At 35.1% G+C, this 22,994-nt stretch overlaps 2 protein-coding genes across 3 annotated transcripts in view; both read left to right on the top strand.

Annotated features, from left to right (window-relative positions):
* The window catches only part of LOC105835957 (zinc finger protein ZFPM1), a 217,271-nt gene that overhangs the window by 62,133 nt on the left and 132,144 nt on the right, over window positions 1-22,994 (top strand). The gene's annotated exons all lie outside the window — the stretch shown is intronic.
* Window positions 160-6,802, top strand: LOC118645888. Of its 2 annotated transcripts, XM_036287776.1 has the most exons (11): window positions 160-727; window positions 824-1,013; window positions 1,303-1,430; window positions 1,520-1,675; window positions 1,751-1,938; window positions 2,027-2,266; window positions 2,593-2,910; window positions 3,070-3,193; window positions 3,299-3,426; window positions 3,521-3,767; window positions 4,182-6,802. In XM_036287776.1, the coding sequence occupies exons 3-11, from the start codon at window positions 1,322-1,324 to the stop codon at window positions 4,199-4,201; spliced, it is 1,530 nt and encodes a 509-aa protein (XP_036143669.1). In that variant the 5' UTR covers window positions 160-727; window positions 824-1,013; window positions 1,303-1,321; the 3' UTR covers window positions 4,202-6,802. The 2 variants fall into 2 exon arrangements, with proteins under 2 accessions (XP_036143669.1, XP_036143668.1); XM_036287775.1 differs by lacking the exon at window positions 4,182-6,802 and having other exon boundaries at window positions 3,521-3,915.

Below are 22,994 nucleotides of genomic sequence, written 5' to 3'. Positions count from 1 at the left end.
TGCATCGCCGAACGGATCGCTAAAAGCGTTACCGGTACGTTCCATTGTCGGGTAATCGAAATCCCGCTCTGTTCCTTAAGCGACAAAAATCTTTAAATGCACTTAAACTTGGAATCGGGACCATCAATTGGAATTAAAACCGAAAATAGAATTAAGATTTTTTAAAGATGATGCACAGTAAAAAATATTTTGTATTTGTGTTAAAATTTTTCCTTGTAAAAAGTTTTGTGTTAAATTTTTAACACAGTTGTGTGTTAATTTACCATATTACTGTTGTGTTATTTGGACTTTTGTATGTTAAATTAATATTAACTATTTTTAAAAGTTAAAATAACACAATTTATACGTAAATACATGAAATCTTGGTGACGTATTTTATATGTTAAAGTGAACAAATAAAATATGTTACTTTCCTCTTTGTAACAGTTACCATGTGTTAAATGAACATATTTCTCATGTTATTATAAAGAGATCGTTGTCTTATACCGTTTGATTCCCCCCAAACCCCACGCAACGCGACGTTCTTGTGTTTATAGCCGCTGCAACAGACCAACAAGTCCCTGCGTGTAGCGAACACGGATGGCGTAGCGTATGTACCTCACTTTTCTCACTTTAGTGATTATGTGTAAGTGTGAAGTTATCGCTTGAGACTACCGTGTTTTTTTCTGCATAAGAAGCATTTTTCTAATTCCCACTCAGTGATCTCAGTGTGTCGATTACGACCGTCGTAAGTATTATGCGAAATCTTGTAATTTAGTCTTTATAACCTCTTAAGTAAAATTAAGGACTATCACTAATACGGCTGTGTGACAACGATTTGCAGATAATTAGCTCGCCGGCTATTGAATTCCATTGAAAACGAAATTAATTGTATAAGCATCAACTACGTCGATAAAGAATTATAGTCGCAGAATAGCGCCAAACGAATTTGAAAAACAAGGGGATTGTTTTATTTTTCTACGCAAGAGTAAAATCGTGTGCGAATACGAAACTCTGGACAAAATTCTTATTCCGTATGTATAAATTTTTCATCGAAATTTTCATTGTTCTTCATTGTTATAATTTTATTGTAGACCTTGCTTGAATTTTATACTCTTAATTCATTAAAGAGATATTTTCATTTGTAATGTAAAAATAATGTTAGAGCTAATATCACAGAAGCATATTTATTTTATATGTTTATTTTTTGTTATATCTATTTATATCTATATTTATATGTTTTGTGTTATTCTTATATTATTATTTACAATTTAATTTTCTACATATATTTTAGTCTTTTCGTAATCTTTATTATTTTTCCAGTCTATATTTATCGTTAAACATGCAGGAAATTAATATAAATTATTTATTCTGCGTTTTGCAATATAAAGATGATAAAGTATGGGTAAAAATTGAAGAGCCATGTAATTTTCACCATTTTATTGTAAAAGGTTATTTTTAATATATTTTCTAAACATATACATTAATACATTAAAGCATTATTTATTTTATTTAATAGTAATATATGTATTGTCTATAGCCGAAGAAACTTTTCCCTCATTAAGAAATACAGATTTCATATTCACTGACATAAACAATGCTAAACTGGAATCAGATATTTTATTGGATTATGTTCGAATAAATCCACGAGGAGTTATAATTAAAATAAAAACTGTTACAAATATCATTGATATCTGTAAGATATAAAAGATTTTTATTTTATTATAATAAGTGTTATTAAATTGATTTTCTTTAATATGATTTTTTTTAGCATTTTCGCAAACTTCTGAAGAAATAAATATACCATCTACAAGTTCAGATAGAGATGCAGGTAGTTCTATTGTAGTATCAGATATTTCTGATATTAGATCGGATAGTGATCCTGAAGAATATGCATCATCCTCAAAAAAATGCAAATTAAATACTACCGCTTTGGAAAATGAAATTATATCAAAAAATGTATGATAAGTAAATTTCTTTTTGTTTTGCTTTATTACGTTTATTTCGTTTTATTATTTTATTAATACGTATTGTAATTTTTTTCTAGAAATTACGTAAAATAATAAAAGATTCGGCGTGCGGACAAGAAATACTTAACGATTATGAAAAAAATAAATATTTATCGGAAAGGAGTAGAAGGCTTGTAGTAAAAATTGTTGTGCAACATTTAATAAAATATAAAGAGAAAGTAAACAGACAAATTTTATCTCATGAAAAATGTAGTTATGCACAAGCTATTATTGACCTCTTTCCAAATTTAAAAAACACTGAAGGTGATCTTGGCTATGTAAGTTATATTTCATTATTATAATATTAATCTTTGTCCATACTGCGGTTTCTCAAATTAGTTATATCATCTTTTAAGTGATACAATAAATTTCTGGTTTCAAATATCTTTAGAACTGGACGTCCAACAATCTTTTGTTAGTTAAATTTGAATTTAGTCTTGAAAAAATTACAAAAATGAATTATTCTGATAATATGGAAAATTTCATATTATACGTAATTATATAATGTAATGTAATGTAATTTGTACAATCTGTATACTTCTGCATTGAATATTTCTTTATTAATATATTTTTATTTATAAATCTAATTTATGTCTTTTTATAGGAACATTTTTATAATCCTGAAACTGGTACTGGATATATTGCTTCACGTTTATCGAACGTACAACGAAAGAAAAGCGTTTCAAAAATTGTTTTTAATAAAAAACAAAAAGAAAATATCGAAAATATCAATATAAGAACTGAGTATGCTGATGAAACAGATACTATTAAAGACTCTATAGATTTTATGAAACATGCAACATTGGAACAGAAAGATAAAATTATAGAAAAAACTAAAGAAACTTTTAAAGTTAGACGATATTTATATATGAATGAAAATTTTTTTAATGTATTTCCGAGATTTTTGGACATCCCGGATTTGGTAACAATCATGATTAATTTCTAGTTTTTTTAAATTTTTTATTTTTATATGTAATTTTTTATATATTATATACATGTATATATAGTAATTTGGATTTTATATAATTTAATAACTGTGAATAAATATTTATAAAGTATCTAATAAAAAATATGGTTTTAGATTGATGTAGAATTTAATCTACTTTTTCCTGAAGTTGAACAAGACAAATTTTGCCAAATATATGTAGAATATGTTAATGCTATTTTATCAGTTTACGAGACTGAAAAGAATAACATTTCTCTTGGTGTGTTTATTTTTTTATTTAAATTGTTTTAACGTAAAATTACATTTAAATTAATGCTTTAATTAATTTTAATATGTTTCAATATGTTTTAATTTTATTTTTAAGAATGGAGTCGTGTTACTAACTCCTTTATTGCCTTGACACTATTGTTACCACCAACAGCAAGAGGAAAAAAATTAGCTGCAAGAGATAAAGCAAACAATATTGTCAAAAAATTGATTGTTTTTGTGCAGGTTCGTATAATTATATATTTTAAATGTTAAAATTTATTTTATTTTATTAATAATAATAACGCTATATAACATTAATAATTTTTTTATTTTTCAGAACGGAACACCGTTGCATTCAAATGAAAACGTTAATCAACCAAGACTTGTCGTTGTCGGTCCTAACAAAATAGCATTTGAACAATGTTTTCTTGAAATAGACAAGAAATTTATTTTACTACCAACGAATGATATAATTAAGTCAATTGATTATTTGTTCAAAGCTCACTATGTTTTTCATGTCGAATTTGAGAATGATCTTAAAAATTTTTGGATTTTTCTTCAACATTATTATTACAAAATTCCAAGTAAGTGTACAAGTAAACTAATTGAAGTACACACAAAACTTGAGGTTGCAAAAAACAAATTATTAACTAATTAAAAGAATTTATAACTTTTTTACTTATATTTTTAGTATTATTTTAAATTCTTTTATTTTCATTGAAAAATATATATATTATATATATTTATAATATATTTTTGTCTAATTATAATATCTTATAATAGTATTAAAGTTTAGTTCTTGCAAAAATTGATTATATTGCAATATCTTTGTTGATAAAAACGCCAAAGAAAATTATATTAACATATATGTATAATTTTTTTATTTTAGAAAATAAGAATATATAATAAAATAATATTAATTAAAATTAACATTCTTTTTTTGTAAATTCTACGCTTTTTCCAACGTAATAAAATTGTAATTAAAAATGTTTTTTCAGTGTTACTTATGCAAATATAAAACATTAAAGATTAAAGACATATCTCGTCACTTACGTGATGTACATATATTGTTTGAGAGCTCTAATCTTATTTTAAAATGTTGCGCAAATACAGATTGTCCTGCTGTTTTTAGAACATATTGTGGCTTTACAAAACATTTAAAAAAATGCATTCTTCTAAAAGAATCTGTACCTTCCACAAGTAACGATTATGCACAACCAAATATTAAAAGTTATGAGGATTTTGAAGATCTTGATATTACAATTGATAGTTGTAATTCAGCTAATAATGTAGATTTATTAAATAAATCATATATTGAAAAAAATCAACTAACAGAAACAAGTATAAAGAAAAATCAACTACAGAAAACTATTTCGAATTACGTAGCACATTTATATTCTTTACGTTTGCCTGATCTCGTTATAACAAATATTTTAGAAACAACATTAAACTTAATATTTCCACTTATTGATGATATATCATTGATTTCAAATTTGGATGAGCGTCAAAGTCTTACTAATGACTTTAAAGTTACATTTGAAAATCATTTGACCGTGTATAAACGAAATAAAAATTTGTCACCAAATTTTATTCAGCCTATTAAAAAAGCTCATGGTGTTGGAATAAAAAAAAAATATGATAGTAAAATACAATGCTATAAACAAGTTCCAGTAACACGTACGTTTACGTATGTACCTATATTAAAAACTCTTCAGTTTATATTAAACAATAAAGCTGTTCAACAATACTTTACTAATGATATTACGGTAAATAGTAATGCTTACACTCATTTCGTTGATGGTAAAGTTTATAAAACTAATAATTTTTTTCAATTAAATAAAAATGCAATTCAAATTCAACTTTATTTCGATGAATTTGAAGTATGTAATCCTTTAGGAAGCAAAACTGGAACTCATAAAATTGGAGCATTTTATTTTACAATTAATAACTTTCCTATTTATATTAATTCAAAATTAAAAAATATTTTTTTGGCAGCGTTATGTTATAATGCTAATATTAAACAATTTGGAATAAATCCTGTATTAGAAGTAATTGTCAATGATATTAAAATTCTCGAAAATCACGGAATATTTATTGAGTCTTTAAACACATACTTAAAAGGTACACTAATATCTACATCTTGCGATAATTTAGCAGCAGTTATGTTGTTGGGCATGAATGAATCATTTAATTCTCATTATTATTGTAAAATCTGTACAATGAATAAAAAAGAAGCCCAAAAAGCATGTATTGCAAACTCAAGTTTATTACGAAGTACGGAAAGTTTTGTTTATTTAGCAGAGCAACAAAAGTATGCAAACAACGATACAATAAATTTTTTTGGAATAAAACATAAAAGTGCACTGTTAAATTTAGCTTATTTTAAAATTTCAAAAAATCTCAATATTGATGTAATGCATGATTTCTTAGAAGGAATTTGCCAAAGAGATTTAAAATTATTTATAAATTTTTGTAAAGAATCTGGACTTATTACTTTAAATGATTTAAATGATAAAATACAAGCGTTTGATTATGGCTTATGTAATAAACAAAATCATCCAAGCATTATACTTCTCAATAAACATTCAAATTTAATAGGACAACGTGCAGCACAAACTCTTTGTTTAATAATTTTTTTGCCTTTAATTTTACAAGATGTAGTTCCAAAACTTTATGAGAATTTTAATAAATGGAAAGTAATTTTACTACTCTTAAAAATGTTAAAAATTGTTTTATCACCAAGGATTACACCTAGTATGTTAAATGATTTACAAACAACCATAAAAGAACATCATGAACTTATAATTAAAGAATATTCTGTTTTTTTAACACCAAAAGATCATTTTATCACTCATTATCCTATGATAATAGAAGAAATGGGTCCTCCTAGAGCTTACTGGACCATGCGATTTGAGAGCAAGAATGGCTATTTTAAAGATTTAGCTCATAAATTAAAAAATTTTATAGATGTTGCATTCACTCTATCAGTACGTCATCAAAAATATATTATCTTTGAGTGGGAAAACAGATTTAGTTTTTTAGATGAACCAATCCTCAAAAATTTTAAAAAAGAAAGTTTAAAATCTACTGATTATGCAACAATAATTGCAAAAAATTTAAATATTACATGTAATACTTTTATTTACGTTGGAAAAAGTGTACAATTTAGGGGTACAAATTTAATATTAAATAAGTTTATATGTACATCTTTTTCTGAAAAGTTTCCCAATTTTGGTAAAACAAAGTTATTTTTTGCTCTAAATTCTGTAGTGTATGTTTTATTTGAAAGTTGGAGTACTATTGATATATCTCCAATAAATTTAGGATATATTGTAAAAAATAATTCTTTATTATTTACAATAAAAATGGTAAATTTACCATTTACTAAAGCTTGGGAAGCGTACACTTCAGAAAATCATACGACAGTTATTACTGAATATTTTTTATAATATAATATATATAATGTAACAGTACACTGACAGAAAAGAATGCTTAATTTAAATAAATATGTATTTGAATCAAGCATCCTTTTCTGTTAGTGCAATGTATAATACTCTTGTATCTTATATAATACTTTTATATTGAATAAATATTGAATAAAACTAATTTGTGCAAAAAAGTGTGCTATTTTTTAAATAAATAATTTTACAACAATAATATTGAAGTAGTACTAATACCAATTAATATTTATATAACGTTAATATTTTTTGTATGTAAAATGTTGGATTTTCAACACATAGAATATGTTAACATTTTAAAAATAAACAACATTTTTTATATGTAAAAGTATAAGATTTTTAACACATACATTTAGTTAGATTAACGTTTTAAATACGTAACATCAACATTTTTTGTATGTAAAATGTTGAATCTTTAACACATAGAATATGTTAACAACATTTTAAATATAAACTATTAACATTTTTTAATGTAAAAGTATCGGGTTTTTAACACATACACTTAATTAATTTAACGTTTTAAATACGTAATATTAACATTTTTATATGTAAATGTGAAAGGTTTTTAATACATAAATTATGTGAATTTAACATTTTAATTTCTTCAAAAGTATAAATAGCTATTTCTTTAAAATGTTAAAATAACATTTTGTTTTAGTTCCATTTAACATTATACATCTGTTAATTTAACTAAAGTTTTCGTTCCTGATACTGTCAAAATGTTAAGTTTTTGTGTTAATTCATTACATATTATTTATGTTACTTTTTAACATATTTGCTTTATGTTACATTAACACAAAAATTTGAGTGGATGATTTGGGACATGTAAAATGTGTTAAATTTAACACAAAATTTTTAACTGTGTGCCAAGTATGAAAGTATAGTGATGCCAAGTATGAAAAAATTGTACTATAAGTTATACAGTTTTAAAACATAGCACATAGTTATCATTACTAAAATTATAGTAATAGTATAAAAAAAATATATTCATAATTATAATTATTTTACTATGCAATTATAGTCACAAATACAACACATTTTCTTATCAGTGTACTAGTCACTTTGTTTTTGGACAGTATTTCATGGCAATTTCATGCGAATCTTCGCTTTGCGGTGCAAAAGAACGTAAAGTAAGGAAGGGAAGCCGGAGTGAAGTGGGCCCCAAGGCCCGGCCGCGGGCTATATCGACGAATTATCGCGAAGGACGCCCGCGCCGCGTGCGTGACTTTGTTCTTGATAAAATTATCCTCGCGTCTGGTAACGAAGTGACTCGCGCGTTAACAACTCGCCGGCTGATTGCGAATTATGAGCCTGAGTCATCTCCGTCGTCTTTACCTTCTCGCACGCATATCGCAACGCGCTTCGTCAGATTTTTTTTTAAATAAACTTTGATGCTCGCCATAATTTTTAGCTCTACCAGCTATTAATTTAATTGGCCGTCGATTTAATGAGACTTAATAGCATTAATTGCATTAATTCTTAATATATTATGAAATTCACATTAATTAAATAAGATTTATGCAATTACTACTAGTAGTACTATATCGTTAGTACTATTAACAATTTTTGTTAAATTTACACTTTATTTTAATTTTATATAATTTTTGTAATTTACACAATTGAATAATACGATTTTATTTCTGCTACAAATTGGAAGTTTTTGCGTAAATCTTATTTAAAAAAAGGTAACTTTATGATGCGAGTTCACAAAAAAAAATATATCTTCACTCTTCAGCAATTTCTTTCGTTGCCACTTCTCATTTATTGCTCTCTCGAGTCGATTCTGCTCGGCTCGTTTCGGCTTCACTCCGCTCCGTTTTCCTCGGGAAATCATCCGTGTATCTCTTCCGCGTCAGTTAGGATAACGTGCGACGTCCTAGAAGTCGATAGATGCTGGATAAGGAGGCTGGTCCACGTCAGCGCGCAGAGCCCGCGACGCGAAATTAATATATTCTCAATTTGCGAACTTTAGCGTCGACGAGGAAAACTTTTATTCTTCAACTTAACTGAATCCCTTTGAAGCGAGTACCGTTAAACATTCAAGCGTCACCTGACAAGACGTTCGACTTTGAGCACCAAGTGTTAAAAATTCTATCTTTTTTTTTTTTTTTCAAAAATAATTTCTTTGGAGAAATTTTACCTCGCAATCAGACGCGAGCGGGAGAACCGTTCTCAACCGCTCACCCTGTACATTTACTCCGCTCGGAGCTGTAACGCGACGTCGCCGCATCGGCGATGTCCAGATAAGAGCGAGGCGGTCCAGCTGCCGATAGATCGACGGCGCACACATGCAGCATCCGCGCGCCAAACTGAATATCCCGCCGTCCATTTTTCCGCGCGCGTCGCGCCGCAACCCTCCCTCTCTCTCTCTCTCGTTGCTCCACCGCAAACGGGGCGACGGCGAAGAAAGAGGTGAAGCAAACCCGCGAGAGGGTCGACGAGAAGACCGGGGGAGGACGAGGGGGTGCAAGGGGGCACAGGCGGTGGCTATCGGAAACCCCACGGCCCCACGACCAATGCCACGGCGCCTTTATCGTTTTACAACAGAAAGGCGCACATCAGTCAACCGGTATCTCCTCACGCTTGATTTCCCGTGGCCACCCTCTCTCCCTCCCCTCCCCCTCGCACCTCGCTCGTCACCCCCTTCGCAGCCGCAATCCCTACGGCAGCCCTTCTTTCCCCCCTTTCCTTCCTTTCTCCCGCCGCGTCTCTTTCTCTCGCATTCTGCTTCGAGGCTCCGCTTCCTCCGCCTGCCTTCTTCCGACCTTCCATCTCGCCCTTCTCCGCGACCAGCGTTACCCTCCTTCGGGCGGTCGGCAGGCGAGGGGGTGCGGGCGGGCGGCCGACCGGGGGAGTGGGCGGCAGATAGCGGGACGACGTAGCGCGCGGTAGTTATGAAAACATATGAAATATATTCAATCTGGGCCGACGCGATAACACCGTCGGCCGACCGCGGCGGCGGACAACCCCTGACCAGTCATCCCCCATGGATACACGGGCAGGTGTGTGTGCGCTCGCGTGCGCATATATATATGTGTGTGTGTGTGTGTGTGTGTGTGTACGAGGTGTGGCACGTCGTCGTCCTGAAGATTGCGCGCTCGCTCTTTTGGATGCTGCCGCCGAGGGGGTTATCAAGATGGCGGAAGGATCGGGAGGGATGAATGCGCCGCTCGGACCCGGGGAATAGGACATTCCTACAATTTCACTTGGACGCTCGTTGGTCACTCGCCACTGTGAGTTCTGCAAATTATTGGGATAATAGAAACAGGAATACTTTACGGAGTAATTTGAGGGAGAACATTTTTTTGGATGGGGTGGGGGGAAAGTTGTTGTTTGGTCCACTCGAGCGAGCGAAAAGTTCTGGTTTGTAGGAAGTAAAACAGCTAACTTCTTTCTTATTTCATAAGGTAGAGATATCTTTTGTTCGCCAAACTTTCAACCTTATCAATCGATGTCTGACAATTACTCGCTTGATCTACTTCCGTGTTTTACTTTAGTTGATTCATCTGAATGAATCACTTGCCATACATGGATTACTCGTAAACGTGCAGTCATCATTTCTTTTCTGCATAACATACAAAGAGACGGTGCGTGTAAAATAAATTTTAATCTAAATATTGAAACGATCAATTTTTCTTTGAGATTTTAATTCTTCAAAATTGACATCAAAATCTGTTTAAGATCTATTTATAGTTGGTTTTTACAATATGTGATTAATAAAAAAATTATAATACGTACTTTTATAAACTTATGGTTTAATAAATTAAAGGTTACGCGTGTACATAGATATACTCTTTAGTTTATTTAATTATGATTGTATTAATTAATTTTTAAGTAACAGTTAATTTTTTTACTACGGTATATTACGTGTACGTATATTACGTGTAATACGAAATCGGACCTTGGGTAGAAAAGTTTGAAACAGTTGAAAGAATGATAGATTTGGTTCGTTGATATAGGCGTTGAAATAAATTGAATAAAAAATTATTTCATGACATTTATTATATGTATATTAACAATAAAAAATTATTTACCAAGTTATAAGATATTAATATATGAAGCGTAGCACTCTGATTCTCATCGTGGTGTAAATTGTGATTTTACAGAGATTACAGAGATTACGGATGATTTAGTTGATATATTTAATTGAACCAAATTATGCAAAATCCAATAAAAAAATAACAAAATAACGATAAAAAATACAAACAGGTCAAATAAGCGGAGTGCTTTTTTGTATAAAATGTAAGTAAATAACATTACAAAGTTAACTGTAATTAGTTTTGTAGAAAATTTCATGTTCTTTAATTTAAAAAAAAAACTATTTCGATATTTTTGTTTATTCTTGACTTATCCTTGCAAAACCACAGATTTACATTAGTTTTTTTTAATAATTAATATACAACATAAATAGCCCACACAAAAGGACTATGTATTTAATTTATTCCTAAACCTAACGGGTCGAAGTATGTTGAGTTTGCGCCATTTTTAACTTTTTTATAATTAGTTTTAAGAAATTAAAGAGACATGAAAACAAAAGAACAATTGAATACTAAGTTTATTTTAATAGCAACCATTCTAGACACAATTTACTTATTATAGTGATTCATAATTGACGGTAGGTCCAATAGATTCATCATGCTGCAAAGGTTAATCGGAGGTTGATCAAGATAAACGTATAAATCTTGTTCTGTAAAAACGACAAGATACAGAAAGCGGTTAGGAAAGCTCCGTACACAATCGTCTCTCTCTCTCTCTCTCTCTCTCTCTCTCGTTTCATTCATCATCTCGGCCGATCATGGCAACTATCGCGAATTCGGCGACTTCGGCTTCGCCTTCGAGTCGGCGACGAACAACGGGAATCACCTCTCGCCCTCTCGCCGCTCTCGTACAAACACATACACACACCCCGCACACGCCGACAAGCGCACGCCGGGGGAACACGCTCCGCCGAACGGGGGTGGGCGGCGATGGCGGGGGTGCAGTGAAGGGGAGGGGGGAGTTTGTTATCGTTATCGCGCGACGTGGCCGCGCGGCGATCGCGATAACGCCTCGCCGCCGCTCTTATCGGCGCGCCGGTTTGCTTGCTTCGACCCCGTACCTACCTACCTACCTACCTACCTACGTAACCCACGTATTCGTATTCGCCGACGCCACCGACACCGACACGACCGCGTCCCGTCCATTCCGGCACGTTCCACTTCGCCTCGTTATATTTTTGCGCCGATCTTCGCGAATAACCGTGGACGCGATGCGTAAACGACAGATCACGATGATAACCGCGCGGCCAATAATAATAACGGTAACGGCGACGATTGCATTAATACGGCGATCTGTCGTAGTGGCCGAAGTGCTTGTGCATTTTCATTTTCTGTAAAGTTAATCCTCGGGGAACATGCATATATGAATTTGAATTTGATTTTTATATTTTAAATTATCGTTACTATCTAAAATAGTGTATTTTTGACTGTTCTATAATTTATTAATGTCTGAGAATGTATATTTAATGTAGATTAATCAGTATTTTTTAAAAACCCGAGGAGAAACCAAGAAAATATTAAATAAAAAAGAAAGAACACGTTAAACAGCTATTTCATTTTATGAGTTTTCGTTGTGATTGTGGAGAAATAAATTACATAATATTTATTTTATAGCAATAGAAATAAGACTAGGCTGCTATTACATACAGTCATACATTTATATTGTATTTGCTTTCGTACAAAATTGTTGAAAGTTATTATATTGTATAAATAACGCCGGGATGTATCGAAAACATCCCTCGGGTGATTATTGTCAGGGGTTAAAGAATATTTGACAGCCATAACAGCGCTCATTGATAATGCAAACGGGAATAGCGTGATAGAATAAACATGCGAAATGAATATCATACATATACATTAAAAATAATTTATTCAGTAACACGGTCTACATAATTAAATTGTATATGATATAATATCGAATGTATAATTAAAGCATTGGTAAATTAATGTAAGCCGTTACCGATACGTACGCAATTTAATTATATAAATATGCACTCGATTCCGAGTTTACATTTCGGAAAGCGGAAATTCGAGCCTCGCTTTTTGCAAACGACGAAAACTTAAATAGATGCGCGGGGGACGTGGAGGAGGGGATGAGTTGATCAGGAGGGGAAGCCCACTGACGAATGAGGTGGTAGAATCTCATGAACTGCGGCCGCTAGAGGATGCGGGGCACGCGACTGTCGCTTCATTGACCCGCGTTAGTTTTCCAACCCCTACCTCTGCCGCTCGTTTCGGAATGCCCCTTTAGTCTCCCCTCGTCATCCCGATAGGTCGGCCCCTCCGTTGGCGATTCGCCACCGGGTACAAGGAGCCACCAGGATCGCTTTTATATGCCTTTCTCCCTTCCCCCTTTCTGTGTGTCTTGGCACGTAACACGCTATTTTCTACCTGACACCCTGCTACGGAGGGTGGTTGGCAACTTTATTCACCGAAATTAACCCTTCGCGTCCTCGGCAGTGAATTGCAACTGTATTACGAAGAGTTTTCGTCGCGAATCCATCACATTTAATTTGCGATTTTTCTGAACCGAAAATTGTTTTACCCAGTAATTTGATACATTTCTTAAAATAAATGTCGCGCATTTTATTAATTTATTTGATTAAAAAAAGTATTTTAATATTGCTAAAGTGAATAAAATAAAAATGTTTCATTAACGATAAAATATAAAGAAGGGAATGAAGATTTAGCAAAGTATTAATTTATTTAATTTGATTTCAAAGCAGAATTTTGTTTTTATCAAATTTAATTATATAGTACTTTATACGAGAACAAATATTAATTATTTGAATGCTAGGGGTAAAAAATCTTATCTTGGTAGTGGCATACGGTTAAGTATTCTTAAAAATGTGTTTGCCAACATCCTCGACTGTACAACGTAATGATTTGACGTGATACAATATATATTTACAATTACTTTCTGTCCTTTCGTAATGCAGTTATATATATTTTATATAAAATATAATTTTCAAATATATATGTTTCTTTAAGTGTGTGTGTGTTTTATTTGAATAGCGGGTTTTAACATTTTGGTATCAAGAGAGTATCTACATAGCAAAACATTTTTACAATTTGTGCAGTGTAGTATAATGCTATTGAAACAATGTGAATGCTGTCAACTTTTTATTATATAACAATGGAATTTTTTAATTGAGCGCGATCGCGTAATTTCCTGATTGAGATGCTCGCGAGGATCGATAACGCGAAAAAAAAGAGAAAGAGCGAGAGAGAGAGAGAGAGAGAAAGAGGGAGAGACTGTGGGTGCAGCGTGTCACGTCGCGTTGCATGCATGCACTTCCGTTCATCGATCGCGACGATAACAACGACGTGTGATAACGCTTCGGGCCCAGGCCGCGCGAGATATCGATCTTGCGATCGATGGCGCGCGATAACGCTGCGCTCGCGCGGGATAATCGCGCGGAATGTCGCGATAATAAACGCGAGTATCGCGTTACCGTTGTCCCTCTGTCATTTTTCTTCCCGCTCGCCCTCTCCGCCGCCATTCCTTTTGTTCTTTCGTCCTTTTTGTATCTTTTGCTCGGTTATTTTTCTCCGCGCTCTTATGGTTCTTCTTTTTTTTTGTTTTTTATTTATTTCATTTTCGTACCATTTCCCTCGTTCTACATGTGATTCTTTGCGCTTTCTTTTCCTCTTCCCTTCTCTCTTACCGTTATGATTAATTTTATTATATCCGTCATGCTACGATTTTTATTTTTCTATCCGAATTTTTAATATAATTTTATTCAATTATTTTAAGCTGGATACCAAAATATTTCGCGATTGTTCTTAACGTTTCACTTAAACCAGGCTCTTGCAGTTTATGTTATTGTTACATATTTGTGTAAGTTATTATTTACAGTTATTTATTGGATGTCCTCGCGGATCATTTCAGGAATGCAATAAACGTTTTTTTCTTTCGTCTCCCTTCATTCTCTTTCTCTCTTTCTCACTCGTTCGACCGGGGTATGGGAAGCTCTCCGCTCCACGTGACGATACGATCTCGGTAGCGCGCGCTTGGTCATCGAAGCAGATCGATTAATTGGGAACGAGCGCGATCGCGGCACGCTTCGTCGTCTACAAAACGCGATCCGAGCGCGCGAAATGGCGAAGCGCGCTAACGGGATACGTCGAATTTCCGGCAATGTACAAACTCGCGTATGATACGCAGCCGGGACTGTAATAAATAATATCTGTTTAATTATTCAGCGTTCTCTCCGTTTAATCGCACACGTGAAATCGCGTTTCAGCGCATCGATCTACTCCTTTTGTGTTATTTTTTTTTTCCTGACGTCTCGCGTGTCGTCTCACGCGGGGAGGAGGGGGGAGAAAGAAACATGTCTCTCGACTGCCATCGGGCGTAAATTATAAAGCCATGCGGGCGTTGTTCGCAGTCGCGCGGGTCCACACGCGCGATAACGATCGCGCGAGATCGGCCGTGCGACGCGCGTCGCGATCGAGAGAAAGAGACGCGGGACGCGCGAAATTCCGTCGGCGAGATATACATACCGTGGAGGATCGAGGGTGGTCGGCGATGAGAGGAGAGCGCGCGGTTTCAGCTTGGGGAACCGGGAACTCGATCCTCGTCCTTGCTGGCGCCAGTCGCGATCGGATTTCATCGCAATCTCGCCCCAGCGAAAATTCCGCGCCGGTGTCGATATATCGTTGCGTTGCGATTTTTATTTATCAAAATTTTTTCATATAATCTCGTTTAATTAATTCGAGCTTGATACTAAAATATCCGCTGAAATGTTTACTAAAGCATTCTGTGACTGTTCTTAATAATTTTATTTAAACTAAGCCTTGTAGTTTATTTTATTTCAGAGTCGCATTTTATCCAGATCGAAATTTGATATACAGATATGTGTTATACAAATTGCCGTTTGTGTTTGTCGAGGAAGAATTGAGCGCAAATCAGTCATAGAAATCGTTAAAATTAAGATTGCAGGCCGCTTTGTAAGATCTAAATTCTAAATTATTCACATTATTATTACTTTATTGTATTTTTTATAATATGATTATAATATAATTAACCCTAAAAGATAAATGCGGGGTGCTTCATGTTGCTCCAAATAAAATTTAAAATACACTTTTTTTGCTTTAAGTGAATTGTTCAATACTTTTCTGACAAAAACACTATGTTTGTATACATTATTGTCTTTTATAAAAAGAAAACAAGAAAATGCATTACTTAATTATTAATTTACTACTTATAGAAAGGATTTAAACCATCCGAGAAGTTTGGCAAATTTATTGCTGTCTTTTATTAATTATATTATTATTGATTTATTGCATAGAGAAAATGAAATAGACACAATAATACGCGAGACGATTATGAGATCGAAAGGAAAGAGAATAAATGGCTATTACATCATTATTTATATAATATAATTGCATGTGGATTATGGATTGTTCTATCTCGAATTTTTGTTAACGATACGCTTGATAAGCGCAAATTATCAGAAATGGACGTTGGTCAATTGAGAAACAGCAAGTCACAGATTTTAGGTGATCTGAGAATTTAAATCCAATCTCTCTCCTTTCTCAATCTTATATCATTTTCCTTCCTTCTCTTCTCCGTTTTTTTATTTCTCTTGTGTGACGCGGAGAGTTTATCGCGTCGAAAAACCGAAGTTCACGTAGAGCGCGATGCCTCGATCGATAGCAGGATATCGAATGATTTTTTTTTTTTTCTCCTACTCGGTCCCTTATCTTGGCTAATGCAGCTCCAGTCGGTCGGTCCAGAGTCTCGAAAACACGTCGCCGCGATTAAACGCGGAAACGAGACGATAAGCGGCTGCACCGTGGTGCACTCGCGCCGACGAAGATGCGGCTAATCGGTAGAAATTATCAATTATTAATTGGCGAGGGCCGCGACAATAGAGCAATTAATTCAGAGGACAAATTGAAATCGCACGCGGTTACGTAAAATTTAAAAAGAAAGAAACACCCAAGGTTAAAGAGTTCATTGCGCGCAAACAGAATTAAGAAATTGCGATTGATAAAATAAAATGCGGGAGATCGGTATTAGAAAATCGATATTCGAGATCGAACGAGAGGAAGGGGCCTCCTTGCGGAGATCGTTCCGATTTCGTCAATCTCTCCTTCTACGAGCGTGTCACGCGAGAGATGCTTCCTCGAGATCGCGATTCTCGATCGCGGTGATTTTCCTGTTAGCGGCCGCCGGAGCCGCCCGCAAGGAGAATAAATAATGAATAGCCACGTTCTTCGGGGAACGCTGGCCGCGGAGCGGACAGATAAACACACCCGAGATGTGGAAGAGAGGGCCCTGGGTCAGATGAGATTACTGGCGTATCACTCGCGGCGGCTGCGGCTTATCGCCGTCGCGATAACACTTGGACGCCCCCAGATCACTCGATAACCACACTGCAAAGCATATCCTCTTTATATATAAAGGACATGTATATTTTATAACGGAATATACAATATTAGAACGGATTTCTTACGTGTCCATTTTACTTAAGCGTGACTGGCGCAATTCTTAATGTGACATTTTATCTATGTATGACAATGTCTTTTATATAAATAGGACTGAAAATAATTATTATAGAATAGACGTTAAACCGGACATTATAAAGGATGTGGTCCGGACATTATAAAGGATGTGGTCCGTCATGTATATTAAAGCGGACGAAATAAACAAAACTATGCTGGCAACGCAATATGGCGCGAGCGGTAGCGATAGCTTTGTCGTTCACTGTTACAACAGTCTGTTAGCTTGTCTGCTTTGACGGCCGTTCTCTTCGCAGTTGTGATGAGTGTTTTTGTTGTTAATTGTTGGTGCTAGTTGTGGGTGTCGATCGGCGCGGTGGTCGTCGCGGTGGGTATGCGGCATGTGATTGCGAATTTGGGTTGCTTCCCGAGGATGGTGACGCGGGTGTGTGCTCCTCTTGCGGGCATTATTCGCCTTTACATGAGCGTGTGAGAAAAGAAGCACACGTTTGCGTTGTCATCCGCGGGAGACAACTCAAATTCGTCGCGGTCGCATGCCGTGCATTTGCCGCGGTGGTTGCCTCGTCGATCAGTGCCCGTGTTGGCACCAACGGTTAGCAATAGAGATGTTTATTGCAACTGAGGGGAGGGCAGCCGTTAGGGCGGACATTAGTCCGTTCTATTTATGAAGGACATTAAAGACAATGTCCTGCATATATAATTCCGTTTTAATTTCACACTTATCTAAAGTGGAAAAAAAGTCATTTTTTTCCATTATAGTTTCGCGGAATTTAGAGCGGATGTGTTTTGCAGTGCACGTTATCGACATCGGCCTCGTCCATCGGTCATCACAGCCGCGTAGCCTGATGGAAAAAGACCGGGTCCAGGGCCTCCTATACCTCGGTCGACTCTAATACGCGTTTCTCGTCGAACTCCAGATAAGAAGTCCGTCCGGGATAATGAGGGAGAGAGATCGCGGGAGATAAATCGAATTGAGACAAGGGAAACCGGTAAAATTAAACGAAATCACGGAACGCTCGACGCGAAAGTTGATCGTTGGTGGTAGGACGGTTGAAATCGAAGATAATTAATCGGAATAAAATTGATTCGAAGTCCGTCGTCGGACTGGACCGTGCGGGAATATGGGACTGTCTGGTCTATCGGCGCGATTTTTTCTCAATAAGGGATACGTGTATCTAGCAATTCCTCGACTTTCGATCGAGAAACGTGCACACGATTCGCTTTCTACTGGCGACCGACCGATAAATCGATCGATCGATCGGCCGCGCCGATCCGTGGGTATTTTCTGCGCTCTCAGAGCAAACAAGGAAGCAAGAAGGGGTGGCTGCAGACAGAGACAGATGGCTGTGTACAGTTAGGAGAAACTAATTTCCTTTTTTTTTTCGATCTTTTAACTTTATTGTTCGGTTCTCGAATGTTTTCTGTACCGTCACATTGTTTGAATCGGTGCGATCAGAAAGCCGAAGAAATAAATAAATTTGCACAGCAAAGAGACCTCGTGAAACAGACGAAATCATCGAAGAAAGAGATTTTTTAAATAAAATATTAATCCTTGAAGAGAGCAGCAAAGAGTTGTTTAAAAAAGTAGACACGCGATATACGTAAAATATAATACGTTGTTAATTTAACTAAATTTTTCAACTAGATTAAATTCCTTCAGTTCAAGTATTTATGCAATTAACTTAAATACATAAAATACTTGGAACTCTAATTCAAGTATTAATATATTTGACTGAAACACACAAATAGTTGGATTCAAGAAATTTAATCGAGTTGAAAAATTTAGTCAAATCAACAACTTTTTTCTTCTCGGTGTACATAAAGGGACGCCGAGAGATCGGGGGAGAGGGAATAAGTTAAGATTACTTCAGGTTAACGTGCCAAAAGTGATACGAGACGCGTGGGGAAAGACGGAGGAAGAGGGGGGGGGAGGGGAAAAGGCGCACAGAGTCAGTTTTCTCGGCCGGATCTCCTCCTGGCAGGAAGATCCGGTCCCGCGCATCGAAAACTGGTTCGTGCGGCATCAGATTGCGAAGATAGCCGCGTGTAGTTTTATACGCTCGGGCCCGGGCGCGCGGATGGTATCGGATGGTCCCATCGGACACCGCCGGATGACTTTCCTGCGGATTCTTTCTTTCCCATGGGTTTCCGATACACCCCGTGGCCGCCGCCGTCGGCGCGGGATTCAGGGCCGCACCAACTCGGTCGGAGGAAAAAGGGATCCGCTGCGACTCTCGAGCTTTCCTCCCCGAGAGGCGAGCGATCGGCGATCGATCGGCCGCCGATTATGAATTAGCATTAGAGAAGTATCAAATATTTCTTATTAAGAGAAACCAATAAGTAAAATATTCCAAAAATAAACTATCCGATTACAAATGTTTTGTCAGCATAAAGAAAATGAGTATTGAAAAGTCAAAAAACTTCAAAAAATCATATCTCTTTAATATAATATTAAAATTGAAAACATTCAAAACGTGTTAAATATACACTGTAAGAACATTTTGTAAAATTACAACTACAATAGTGGGTAATTTTGAGACCAACTATAATAGTTGTAAATTTTCTCGTGTCTATAATTTTGCAGTACACAAGTAAAAATAATTTAATATGTTATAAATTTGTTTACGGTGTATACACAAATGTACACACAAGTGTAAAATACAAATTAAGAAATTATTGCAAAATTTATATACAAAATTACATACACGTAAAAATTTACAACTATTATAATTGGTCTCGAAATTACCCACTATTATAATTGTAATTTTACAAAAATTGTTTACAGTGTAAAGACAAAATTCTATGATTATATATCGTTATATAAAAAATTCCGTTTCAGAACACATTTTACAATGTAATGATTTTTATTAATCACTTTATAAAATGTCTTCGGTGTATATTTAAAAAATTCTATCGTTACGTAATATTTGCTTATCGCTACAAATAGTAAAACTTGCAGCAAATTTTGTAAAATGTAACGAAAGAAATCTCTCCGTTTAAGAATATTAATTTATAAAATTTGCTAAAAATTTTTTGTCAATCTTTAATTTATAAAATTGTAATATCGAAAGAAAAATATTGTTCCGATAGCTGTTAAAATGCATTACTGTGTCCGTCCTGATATCTTCTTTCTCTCGGCACGCCGAAAAGTACAGCGTCTTGCGTCTCGTGGCGCAAACGGTGCGAAGGGTGCGTGTCTCTCGCGAGGGTGGGAAAACGGCCGGTGGGAAGGGGCACAAAATTATCGCGGACGAGCGTAAACAAGCGGGCGAAATTAACCTTCCAATTTCTGCGGCTTGTTGCTAAATAATCGATCGCCGAACTCCCCGGCCGCCTCTCGCTCTCTGCAACAGGTGCGACTCGTCCAGTCGCGGTTACACGTTGCGAATGTCCCCGAAAGCTTCCCGTCGCATGTTTTTATTCAGCGTGTTTTTCGCAAATTTGTAAACTAAGGAAACACGGGACGTTTTATTTCTCGAGAAGACGAATTGCTGTCCTTTTTTATATCTTAATTAACATTCTTCTTTTTGTTACTTTTCATTATAAATCGTGAACTTTTATTCTTCTATTATTCCATTTTATTGAAAATTTTACTTGAAGGTTCGTCACGTTACAAAGTTTGTTATATTAATACATTTAGTAGCGTGGTTCTCAGTGGTAATATTTATTTAATTTCGTGCACTTTATAATGTCGATAAAATATTTTTCGTGCTGGCAAAACAAACGGGGAGCTTCGATGATTCGAATTTCACGCCGTGTTCTAACGAAATTAATATTAGTTTGCGATGTTTGACCGTGCGATTGTTCTCAGCGTCGCGGCGCAACGTGTAACGACGGCCGATCGGCGTCGGATAAGCCACGCCAACTATTTCGAGTTATAGCCCGGCGAGTGAGTTACGAGTCAGTCGCTCACGGGATTTATTAACCCTTTCTCCACTAAAGACGCGTATCTGCGCGCGCTCGCTTTGAGAACCACGCGCGACATCACTTATAATATAAAAAAAAAAAAAGAATTGTACGCGAAGGAGATGGAAAAAATAAATGTCGTTAATAACGAGTAGAGAGATGCTTTAGGTCTTTTCAGAAGTAAGCCTTAATTTCCATGCACGCGAGTTAATATTATTATTGCTAGACTCACAATCAGATAAAAGATTTGCATATTCGATCCGCTTGAATAGTTCAAAATAAAAAATAATGTCAATAATTCGGAATAAAGTTTGGATAATAAAAAAATTGGAAACTCAGTGTGCATTGGAAAAAAAATTTCTTACAACGCTTTTTAAAACTTTTAGAAAAATTGAGATTACTTTAATAAGTCGCATAATAATAATTTTCATTACAATGTTTCTCTTCGGAAACGCAATCTTTGTATAAAAAAGAATATTATTTTTCTATTAATTATTTATAAACGACTTTTATATCCCAATTGTTCAATGATCTGAAATATAAACTGCTACTACTATTTCATAAAATTTGAACTCTAATAATTTCGAACTTTCGAATCCAAAGTAAATTCAAACAGCTCGAACACATCTTTAGTTCAAAGGTTCGAACCGTTTCACTGTTTGAACCTGAAACTGATGTCTAAACTCTTTAATCTTCTTAACGTTTCCGAGCTAATCGTTCCTTTCTTCTTAATGAAACAAAATAAGGCTTTCTTACGTCGGAATTTTTTTTAAAGAGCTACCAACGCGAAAGGAATTGGCACAGGACGGTCGAGCGATCCATCGTCACTTCTCGACTCGACACGCGTTACGTTACGAGATCCCCGGGAGTCTCCGGCTCTCCTCGGGAGCATCGTCGTCGACGGCGGAATCGATATCGATAACGAGAGCGCGGGTGCCCGCATGCACCGCCGCGACTTCCGATCGGCGGAATAAACAGGCGTAACGCCGCGCGGTTAAAAATACCCCGCGATACGGTAAATGCGTCGCCACCGTCGATGGTTATCGATGCTCGCCGAGTGATAATTAACGATCCTCTGGGTCAGCATGTATATCAGCACCGCGGCGGTGGTGCTTTATCGCTTCAGACTTCGCCACGTTCCGCGTACAGCGCGCTGTAAACTTGATAATCGAGTCCAAAATAACGATAAAAACATATAAAGTCATGCGTAGCAGATGATACTGGTGATATCGAATTTTCGATTCCCCTTTCTCCCTACCTATTTCCCTGTAATTCTGTGAACCGCTTTTTGAGTTTTGTAGCTTTGCGAGAAACGTCACGAAAGGTTTAATCCTTTGACGCACGGTGTCACACCTTTATACTTTGTGACACTTTAAGAGAAAATTATTTCTCTTATTTTAGGATTTCTTTGCAACTTTATACCCGACGGGATTTTGAATTGCTGAATTTAAATCTAAAGTCAATACTGGAAGGTATACTGCACTTGACTTAAATACAGCGACTCAAAATCAAGACAAATTATTGTTTGGTGTAAAATGTAAAATTATAAACAAATTTCTTGTAAGCGTAACATTAAACTTGATATTCGAAGAAATTTGGAGTCATTGATTTTTAATTTAAAGTTAAAATTCACAAATTTAAAAAGAAATCTAAGAACCTGAAATACCAAAATTGTATATTTATTGATATCGTATATTTTATTAATCTTTAACAGTTTTTTTATATTTTTACAATAACGCTATACGCATTTGCAAGTTAATTTCTTCATATTTGTAATCGACGGTTTTAAAAATATTTGTATACAAAGTTTTAATTAAAGGCCTATTTTTTGGATTTTCAATATGCCACGTCGGATCTGTCATTTTGAAATTGGCAAATTTTCGAAATCTGACCCCACATTCATAATTAGCAATCCTCAAAACTTCCTGCCAAGTTAAAA

This window comes from Monomorium pharaonis, chromosome 5, assembly GCF_013373865.1.
Source record: "Monomorium pharaonis isolate MP-MQ-018 chromosome 5, ASM1337386v2, whole genome shotgun sequence".
NCBI lineage: Eukaryota > Metazoa > Arthropoda > Insecta > Hymenoptera > Formicidae > Monomorium > Monomorium pharaonis.
This window is presented reverse-complemented; position numbering and strand designations above follow the sequence as displayed.